This window comes from Colias philodice, chromosome 3, assembly GCF_061535455.1.
Source record: "Colias philodice isolate Cphi_HAF_F1 chromosome 3, ilColPhil1 Martin Lab GWU primary, whole genome shotgun sequence".
NCBI lineage: Eukaryota > Metazoa > Arthropoda > Insecta > Lepidoptera > Pieridae > Colias > Colias philodice.
Window position 1 is genome coordinate 5,204,675 of NC_143088.1, and position 11,008 is coordinate 5,215,682.

The 11,008-nt window shown below is 33.5% G+C and overlaps 1 protein-coding gene across 1 annotated transcript; it reads left to right on the forward strand.

Annotated features, from left to right (window-relative positions):
* The first annotated feature begins 5 nt into the window (after positions 1 to 5).
* hyx (cell division cycle 73 hyrax) lies at positions 6 to 10,434 on the forward strand. The gene is made up of 12 exons (XM_089714321.1): positions 6 to 355; positions 460 to 565; positions 830 to 949; positions 1,028 to 1,173; positions 1,353 to 1,578; positions 1,987 to 2,158; positions 2,491 to 2,622; positions 3,216 to 3,390; positions 5,307 to 5,424; positions 5,983 to 6,124; positions 9,080 to 9,221; positions 10,172 to 10,434. The coding sequence occupies exons 1-12, from the start codon at positions 225 to 227 to the stop codon at positions 10,206 to 10,208; spliced, it is 1,647 nt and encodes a 548-aa protein (XP_089570447.1). The 5' UTR covers positions 6 to 224; the 3' UTR covers positions 10,209 to 10,434.
* Positions 10,435 to 11,008: the final 574 nt, after the last annotated feature.

Below are 11,008 nucleotides of genomic sequence, written 5' to 3' on the forward strand. Positions count from 1 at the left end.
CAGCAGACAAGCAACTGATTTGTAAAAATAGAAATGGAGATCGTTGTGTTTGACATCGTGTATCAACAGTTTCTGATATCTTGTGTTATGTAGTAAATAATAAATAAAAGTGCAAAGGTTTTCGTTGACTTTAAGCAAATAATGTTCGTAGCTTGTTGAACTTTTACGGAGTGATATTGAGCAAAATTCTGTTTGTTTATTAACGCCAACAAGACGAAATAATCATGGCGGATCCACTGAGTTTGCTTCGCCAATATAATGTAAATAAAAAAGAAATTATTGAACGGGACAACCAAATTATATTTGGCGAATTTTCGTGGCCGAAAAATGTTAAAACAAACTATCTTATGTGGGGGTAAGTTATCGTACCGATACCGTTTTTCCTTTTTTGAAAATCAAATGTAACCTATTATCCAACAAAATTGTATAAATTTTTCATATCATTAAATATTTTTGCAGTTCGGGGAAGGAGGGCTGCGAAAAAGAATATTACACTTTGGAATGCCTGCTATTCATACTTAAAAATACACACTTGACCCATCCAGTTTATGTAAAACAAGCAGCTGTAAGTGAGAATCATATTTTATTTATATACAAGCAAGTGCTTGGTAAAATAATGTATTTGTAATAATATGACTTGGTATTATATATTTTAATCATTGACAGACAGTAAAAGGAATGATCGGGCAATTATCAAATATTTTAAATATATATTTATTTTTGGTCAAAAACAACAATCATGAGATCTATTGACGTACTAATATGACTTTATTTTATAATAAGTAATATTATATTTTCATAAATAACACCTATTTGCTTTTCTGTACAGGCTGCAAACATACCACCTGTACGCCGTCCCGATCGTAAGGATATGCTTGCATATCTTAATGGTGAGACGGCAACAAGTGCATCCATTGACAAAAGTGCACCCTTAGAAATACCAACGCAGGTATGTGTGAATTTGACTACCAATATTACAATCATTTGTACTGTGATTGTAATAAAACACTTATTTTAAACAATAAAGGTTAAACGGACACATGACCATGATGGTGGCGAATCAGCGGCCAAGAAACCTCGTATTGAAGAGATTCATGTACAAAAAGTGCGAGAGCAGCTTGCAGCTCGCCTTGATGCACCTAAAGAAGCTTCTGTCACTGTTGACAATATCAAGTAAGAATTTGGTTGCTAATAAATTTGGGTCACCAAAGTTGTAATAATTTTTTTTAATGGTATTTAATTTAAAATAAAAATAAAAACTGAAAATATAAATTCACTTTAATACCAACACATGTGATAACATTGCACTATAAAAGTAATAAAATAAAAATACTTTTACTCTTGTCTTACAGATCTCTATCTGAAGCCATGTCTGTTGAAAAGATTGCAGCTATTAAGGCAAAACGTTTGGCTAAAAAAAGGACTACAATTAAAAGTAATGACTACTCTGATACACTTGGTGTGGTTGGATCAGACTTGAGGGCTATTCTGGATTATGATGTTGATCTCACCAAGGATATTATCAGTCGAGAAAGGCAGTGGAGGACTAGGACAACAGTATTACAAAGCAATGGAAAAGTAAGAAGCTTATCATCATTTATTCAATATAGTTTATAGCTTTTTTAAATTGGCTGTCGATAGCTAGTTTGCTTGTTAAGCTACAATTTTATTAATACAACATCCATTAAACACATACAAATAAAGGAAAATTCCTATATTTCGTCAATATGGTATTAACTATATGTACTTAATATTATAAAGCAGAACAGTTTGTTTGTTTGTTTGGATATGCTAATCTCAGGAACTACTGGTCTGATTTGAAAAATTATTTCGGTTTTAGATAACCCATTTATACAGGTATAGGCTATACATTATCTCGCTAAGACCAACAGGAGCGGAGCACTACAGGTTAAACCGTGGGGCACAGCTAGTTGTAGATGAAAATTTATTAATTTAACTAGTCTCTTATCAAGCTTGCTATTTCAGATATTCGCAAAGAGCATTGGAGCTCTACTTGGAAGTATAAAAGCAAGGGAAGAAGGCAGGGCAGGAGTACCGAGGCCCCAGCCAGTCATACTTCCCCAACCAACAGCAATCCCTGCACAACAAACACAGTATAACAGATACGATCAGGAAAGATTTATTAGGCAAAAAGAAGGTATAATTTTATATCAAGTATGTACTCTAAAATAAAAAGAATAAAAAAATATTCACGTCTTATATGTAAATACAGGCATACCCTCAATTTTGTTTGATTCAGGGAAGATATCACATATGAGAAATAATGCAGCTTTTGTGATCGTTTATAGTTAAAGTTGACACATTTATCTCTTTATATGTTTGTGTTTTCACCAGAATATAGTGAAATAAATAAATGAAAATAAACTCCACACAAGTCATACTTAACTTGTTTATTACTAAATTCACTTTACATATTTTAAATTGTCTTAAATTGATTTATAATTTATATATTACATCTTCACGTTGCAGAAACGGAGGGCTTTAAAATTGACACTATGGGAACATATCATGGTATGACACTGAAGTCAGTGACAGAAGGCCCCAGTGTGCCGGTTGCAGCGCGAGCTCCTGCCACCCCGAACCATCCACGACAAATGCCACGTAAGTAAAATATTATGTGTCGTAATATTCAAACTATGTTGTATTGTTGTATTTGCTATAGATCTAAAAACATAAATAAAAGGTAATATAGAGTGAAAGTTATTTTATTTTGTGTGTTATCAAATTATCAAATGTGAATAGATTGAATTTTAAATGCTGTCTGTGTTGTGTGATATAATTGCAAGTCTGGTAATTTAGCATTTTATTATCTTTATTAAAATTTACTTACCTGCTTTTTTAAAATGCCTTGCCCTACCTTGAAATAAATTAATGAGTAAAGTACTATGAAGTAGAGTACATCTTATGTGTATTAAATGTATTATTGTAATAATCAAATCTTAAAATCAATCTGAGATCCAACAGACATTTTGAAGTGAAAACTTCTTTAGCGGCGTTGAGCACTTTTTCTGTAATGGGTATAAAGTCTTAAACTCGCGTCAGGACACGTGACCTGATCGAAAAAGCGTAAGACGGATACCATTCCAAAATATCAAACATGCTGAATGTTAATAATCAAGTTTTCACTTCTGCCAGCACTCCCGGAGTGCATCCTGTCTTTTTTTTCATTCATATAAGCAAACATAAAATTGCAGAAAACGGTCCCATACCAAGCACGCCCGGTCGTAAAGAGCTCCTACCAGTAGCAGCTGCAAGGCCTCCAACGGGCGGAGGGAAGAGACCTTCCCGAACGCCCATCATCATCATACCCGCAGCTGCAACCTCGCTTATATCCATGTTCAATGTTAAGGATATGCTTCAAGATCTTAAGTAGGTGTAAATGTTATAATTTTTGAAGTGAAACTTCTTTATCGGGGTTGGAAAAAAATTTAGTGTAACATATTTTCGTTACGCGTGACATTTTTCCGTTACGCGCCATCTTTTCCTTATCCCTACCACGCGTGATTCGACGTATTTTTGTAAAGTTGCATATAGTAAATTATTTTTGAAAAATAAGGTCATAAAGTTTTACTTCTTACGTATGTGCACTAGTACACGCACACATTTTTTCTTATGCTAGTTACAGTTTATGCTTCTTAATTTTAGAATGTTTAGCTCATCTTCTCTTTTATTGTGAAATGCTTACAATTCACATAATAGTGCAAGTTCTTAGTATAATTAATTCATTTCAAATAATTAATATAGTCTAGTAATTATTATGTAAATTATAGAATTATTTTATCTACAGCTAGTGCACAGAGATCTGTGCAGTAAAACAGATGTTTATTCCTTTGATAATTGTTCTGTTTTTTTTTTTATGTGGAAGTAATTTTATGAAATTTGCAATAAAATTTTCACTTATAATACCACAAGAGCTTCAAAATTATCGGGTATTTTCCGATAGGTTCGTTGCAGGGAACCTTGAGGGAAATGCCAGATAATTGCTTCAAAATTATCTGGCATGTGGTATTCGGGGGATTATTTTTCCGTCCCAAATGTCGGCCAATAATTTCACAATTGAATTCAACCTGTCAGTTTGACGTCAACTACCAGAGAAAATTTTCAAAAAATTATCAGTATAATACCATATAGGTTGTACCACGTGACGTCGAATGGTGCAATTCTATTGGTCGATATTTGGGTCGGAAAAATAATCACTTAGGGCGCTTGTGCACTACAAGGAATTTTACTGTCCGGCATTCCGATTTTTTACGGTCCGGTGTGGCATGAAAAAACCGATGAATTGCTTGTGCACCTGTCCGTCTTTACTCGGATCAGTGCAGTACAGTTCAAGGAAGTATGGCAGTATAATAAATGATTGTTTTTGCATTTTACAAGAAACGAGTAGGTAAAAATATAGAAGAATTATATTACTTCGTTATAATAAAAAGTAAAGTTCCGTAAGAGATTTAAAATGCGTGTTTCACTTATTTATTTTAATCGGTGACGAGGAGCTAAATCTATTCCCACTTGAACTTTAACTTACCAACACTTACTTAGATAATAATTATAGGTCAATGCTTGGTCAATGTATATATAAAAAATAACAATACCGACTTCTCAAATCTCATTGCCAGCTAAAAGAAAGTAAAACAAGAGCTTGCTTTCAATTGGCATATGCAATAAAAAGAGTAAAATCCAAGCAAGTGGGCACTCGAAAACAATTATACCTACAGCGACTCGTAAACTCAAAAAACCATCCGGAATAGGGAAAAGTAAAATGTCGGACAGTAAAATTACGTATAGTGCACAAGCTAGTATTTAGATTAATTGCGTGCCATACCGGACCGTAAAAAATCGGAATGCCGGACCGTAAAATTCCTTGTAGTGGACAAACGCCCTTATAATACCACAAGAGCTTCAAAATTATCGGGTATTTTCCGATAGGTTCGTTGCAAACAAATGAAGGAGTCAAGTTTTTAGTCAAGGTTAAAAAATCACGAGCGCGAAGCGCGAGTGATTTTTCCTGAAAAACTTGACGACTTTATTTGTTTGCAGGGAACCTTGAGGGAAATGCCAGATAATTTTGAAGCTCGTGTGGTATTCGGGAGATTATTTTTCCGTCCCAAATGTCGGCCAATAATTTCACAATTGAATTGAACCTGTCAGTTTGACGTCAACGACCAGAGAAAATTTTCAAAAAATTAACAGTATAATACCATGTAGGTTGTACCACGTGACGTCGAATGGTGCAATTCTATTGGACGATATTTGGGTCGGAAAAATAATCAACTTTATTACCTCAGATTCGTGGCTGTGGAGCAAAAGAAAGCCGAAGGCGCCACACGTGAAAATGAAGTATTATTGCAGAGGCGAAAGGGTCCATCTGGTGACAATGTACCCAACAATGCAACAACAATAACGGTACTTATTTGAATTATGAACTATTTATTTAACCAAAAAAAGCTTCATCCTTTTCAAGTCATTAAAGACGATTTTTTTGTGGCTATCCACAGGAAAAGAATGATTTTATCATAATACCAGCTGTTCCTCGCAGTTTTACCCGCATTGCTCCGCTCCTGTTGGTCTTAGCGTGATGATATATAGCGTATAGCCTTCCTCAATAAATGGGCTATCTAACACCGAAAGAATTTTTCAAATTGGACCAGTAGTTCCTGAGATTTGCTCTTTCACACAAACAAATAAAATCTTCAGCTTTATAATATTAGTATAGATGTATATTTTTACACGCTTTATATTAGCTTCACCTGTATGTTTGTTTGTAACCGACTTCTTTGGGCGCGATTTTGTCCCACTTTAAACGGCCAGATTTCATTCAAACTTTGTATATTTATTGAGGACCGGTGACAATACACTAATTTGATAAAATTTTCTATTTTTTAGTTCTAGTTTTTAGTTCTATAAAAAGCGTGTTTTTTAGTTTTTTAAACTATTATTATTAATTATATAAATATTGTTTAGGTCCCATATCGCGTGGTGGACAATCCCAGCAGGCTGTCAGCGGCGGAGTGGGACCGCGTGGTGGCCGTGTTCGTGCAAGGACCGGCTTGGCAGTTCAAGGGCTGGCCCTGGGATGGCAACCCTGTGCAGATATTTGCTAATAGTGAGTAGTATTTATTTATTTACACTTTATTGTGCTGGCATACAAATTAATCTTTAAAATTAAAACTTAAAAACTAGTCCAGCACAGAAGGCGGCCTTATCGCTTAAGAGTGATCTCTTCCAGGCAACCTATGGTATATGCAACCTATGGCTATGTAGTAGCTATGGTGGAGTCCTGAAGTGTCTAATTCTTTGGCTCTTTAAAACATTAAAAAAAATGTAGTTTTTACTTTTAATTTTTCCGATAAATTTGAATTTTTGTTGCACTTTAAAATTGCATATATTAATTATGTTTAATATTCATACATAATTCATGTCAAAAAGGCTTATTAGACCACCCAATTTTTAGGGACCCTAACCCTAACTAAGAGTGGTGTAATAAGACTTAGGGAGTTAGTGTCCCGATTTAGGGCGATCGGGTCTGCCCGATCTGCCTAGCTCCCTAAGCGCCCTGCAGATTGGGTAATGTAATAACGTTTAGGGCGGTTAGGGAGCTCAGTTGCCGCGCGACTAGTGCGTGGAGTGGCTGCTTTTGTCAATGATATTATATATAGAAACAAGAGGTAGATACGTCATCAACGCACCAAAACTGATTCCGTGAATTGGTCCTATTTGGGACCAATGCAATCAGTCAGATTGTCACCGGTCCCAGTGAGCGTATGTGCCGATAGGTACATTAAAGTTGTCGAAAATGCCTTCCTGTGTGTTCAGAAAGTGCACGTATTCGTGCAAAAAAATAAAGAAAGATAAAGGAATATCATATCACAGCAAAATATATTAAATTATTACAGTTTAAGAGTAAAAATAACAATTTACAATTCTTTATGAATGACACTTGCTTGACACGTGTATTGAAATAATGAAAGGGATAAAACATTGCTTCAATCACTAGTGTGACAAAGCTAGCGTACACTGTGTTCAAAGATTATCATGTAGATACGATTATTGAAAAATGAAAATAGAACGGTTATTTTATTAATTTCGATTTGGGTAAATACTTGATTATTTTTATATTTAAATCCACACAGTGCATATAATTAACAAATATATCTATTTATTATATACAATGAAATCGTGATGGCAAAAATGTTTGTTTGCAAAAATGAAGTTGAACATACGTATTAAAGAAAAGATTATCGCTACTGAAGAAAAATGCTATTTGCTTTTCTGTAAATATAGCTATCAATGAACATAAATTTTATTTGTGTTTTAGATAAAAAAGGCTTATACTTCATCCTTTCTTTTATTTCATCCTTTTTTTTTCATCTAGGCACCACTATTATTATAATTATCCTACAAGTTGGAGTGATGACCTTGTACGGGTTTCGGGAACTGCCTTGAAACGAATAGCGTAAGATCGGTCCTTATGGAGTTCTATAAGGAGGACTATGCAGTATGCTCAGCAGTGGGTGTTTATCGGGTGAAATGTCAAATGATGATGACCGAAAACGAACACCACAGCTAGTAATAAATACTTAATACAGTTATATCTCCAAAAAAGTTTTTTTTCATTTTAATACAACATCATAATAATAATTAAATAGTAAATGAAATTGTCACATTTATTTACTTGTGCAGGAAACCTATAGTAGAGCCATTTTAATAGGCAACATTTGACAGTTCAACAAAATTCAACAACGTAACCTAGTAACGACGACATAGAATAACATGATATTTCGTTTTGTTAGAACTGCACATTTGCTTAACTTTTTTCAATTACGATTACATATTTATAATAATAATGACCGATGCAACTAATTTTAAGATTTGATTTTACTGATAAACCATTCTAAACATAATAAACATTTTCTTATTTAAAGAACTGACGTCGCTACAATTTTGTGTCAATAAACCTTTTTTCTTTATAAATACCAGAGACGTTACTCTAAAAATCGAAATCTGACATCTAGAATCGAATGCATTGGTTACTTGGGAATAAAAATCATCATAAATTATTGACATGTGTTTCAAGTTCGATTGACAATTGTTTCAAGTCCGTATCGATTAATTCGCTTTAATCGATGTTTTTAAGCAGGTTACCACCCTATGAAAATAAAATTGATAGACGTCAAATGTTGCCTATTAAATTGGCTCAACTATAACATTTATAACATTGAACCTTCTGTGTCGTTAGTCTATGCCAATTACCATGGCAACTACTTGTTTATTTATATTTAATTGGTGAATTCTTATGACTTTTGCTTACACCTGCGCGGAAGTGACAAACTATCTTTGTCTTTTTTGTTTATATCATTTTATTAGAGCCATCTCTCTTATACAGTCTGTCAATGTAATAAATTAAGTAAAATGAAACTTGTATTTGTGTGTGCCTGACACTGCATATGAAGCATTTTTTTTTGATATATTGTGTGTATATAACGTATCTATACATAAAATATCATTGGCTTTTGTATGTAAGGTGTCACCAAACTTCCCTACTACAGGTTTATATAACTTAAAAGGGAAGTTCCAAATGTTTGTGATCACACCGCCATGTTAACAAATAAATAAATTGTTTAAATCAATTGTTTATTTAATTGTTTTAAAACTCAACAAGTGTTCAAATTGTTCTGCACCTACTCTAATTAATTCATTAAAACTCCCGGTTCAAGCACGCTTAGTATTTGCATATTTGAAAGCTTTTCACGTAACCGCAAATACTCTTTCACCCAGATCTTTCTCTTCTTTTTTAATATTTGTTATTGCGTCAACGGTTGCCACTGCTACAGCAACTTTTTGAAGTTTCGATACTGACGGCGGCATAATGTAAAATGCAACAATACGTTTATCTCTCTAGACATTCGCGTATAAACTGAGTTAGGGCCCAATTCGCAGAGAAGTGTAATAAGCGCCACACTAACTAGGGAACACGCCCACCCTAGATGCAGGGCCCTTCATATCGGGTAGTGTAATAAGCCTTTAAAATTTACTTAATACTACTACACAATGTCCGCAGTATGCGCGTTCCACTTGAAGTTCGACGAGATGAAGCTGGACGCGAACGTGGCGCGGTGGGCGGTGACGGTGATCAACCTGAGCCGCACCAAGCGGCATCTCGACCGCGCAGCACTGCTCGCCTTCTGGGAGACGCTCGACAAGTATGGATGCGGAATTTTTATTTATTTATTTAACATTTTTAAAATCGTTTTAGTCGGGTGACATGTTCAGAAACTTGTGTCACACCAAAACCTCACGATCGCGATCGCAGGTATAACGAGAGAGAGACGGACCGATCTCCCGTCTCATCTCGAGCGCTGCCACCAATAAGACGTTATCACGTAAACATCTCGATCGTAAACCTACTTTACAAACAACCAATTTTTTGATAAGTAGTATGTAGTAGTATTTTATGATATATTGAAATATGTAATATGCTACTTATTTACACTTATATTTATTTAAAAAAGAGATTTATTTACTTAAATGTTAAAGTTTCATTAGAATTTTATTTGCATTCAGAATGGATATTTAATGTTTACAAAAAAAGGAAAGAAACTAAAGTTATTTCTAACGGAAGTAAAGCTACTCAAGAATCCAACTTAAAAATAGTTTTTATTTGGATGATACATTTCCATGTTCTTTCTTGAATAATTGTGAATATCTTGTCTATTGTTGATTACAACAATTCAAATATTTGAGACAAGCACTCTCTTTGATTTGTAATATGGTACAGTTGGCAAAAAATATCACCTACCAAATTATAACTCAAAAACTCACAAAAGGAACTTATATTAGAATGAATTATTTGGTTCAGTGCCCAAAGTCAAATAAACACGAAGCGTGCGAAATAAACACGAGTGATCATATAGCGGTCCAGATATTTGTTTTTTATTTAGGTACGCTAAAATTCGACATTCTATATTTTGTGAGATTGACTCGGTAGGTAAGGATAATTATGATTATTTTAAAAAGTGGAACTTGAAGGGTTACGAAACTGTCTTTAAATTGATACTGAACTGAACTGATTCCATCTTTATAATTGATATTCATAATCATTACATTTTATTTTGTAGAAAAATATGTATAAAGATTTTTATTTTTGTTACAGGCACATGATGAAGAATAAGCCACATCTTAGGTTTTAATTTTGTTATAGTGTTATTGAATTTTATCCTATAGATAAATATATTGTGTGAATATATGAACGCCTTACTAGCAAGCGAATCTAAGTCAATTCATACCATTTAATTATTATTTTGACTGACTGAAGTGATATTATTTAACCAATACATAGCTGTTATGATATTAAGAGAATGTATCTCTAAGTTTCCACTAGTAAGTAGTTTAATAAAACCTTGTTAATCCGCTGTTTTGTTAAACACTATTGCCTTATATAGTTTTAATAACCCTCCTTGGAATGTTGTATTTTTTACAGAAGTATCTCAGTTTAAGAACGAAGTTTTTGTCCTACATAAATATCGGAATATTTTTCATACCTTATACTCTTTTAAATAAATTTTATATAAACTGGAGTTATTGACTAATTACATCTACTCGCTTCTTGACTTTCTTGCTTAATTAAAATTCCTCAAAAGATTAACAGTCGTGAAACTCTCGTGTAGATGTAGTTTTAATAAAAATACATTGGATCATTATGAAAGCCCAATCAACAAGATAATTAGTTTTTTGACCTTTTCTAAATATATTTAAATAGTTATCTATATGCCTTTTCTCCAGGCCTTTGCTATTTGTATAAAATTGCAATATCTTGTATGCTGAAACGAGTTTAATAAAATAATTTATTACGAGTAGGTAATATCGTCAAAAAAAAGATATAAATAAATATCAGGATATTTTCATAGATGCTACAAATAGGTATTGAGAGCAGGGCTAGTCGTTAAAATTATATAATAATAGATCTTAAATCTTCAAAACCCACTTTGAT

Bases quoted from the DNA above. Each gene is read 5' to 3' on its own strand.
- hyx (XM_089714321.1), top strand. From the start codon at position 225: ATGGCGGATCCACTGAGTTTGCTTCGCCAATATAATGTAAATAAAAAA. The intron at 566-829 runs GTAAGTGAGAAT...TTTTCTGTACAG, and splicing joins TTTATGTAAAACAAGCAGCT to GCTGCAAACATACCACCTGT. The intron at 2,623-3,215 runs GTAAGTAAAATA...ATAAAATTGCAG, and splicing joins CCATCCACGACAAATGCCAC to AAAACGGTCCCATACCAAGC.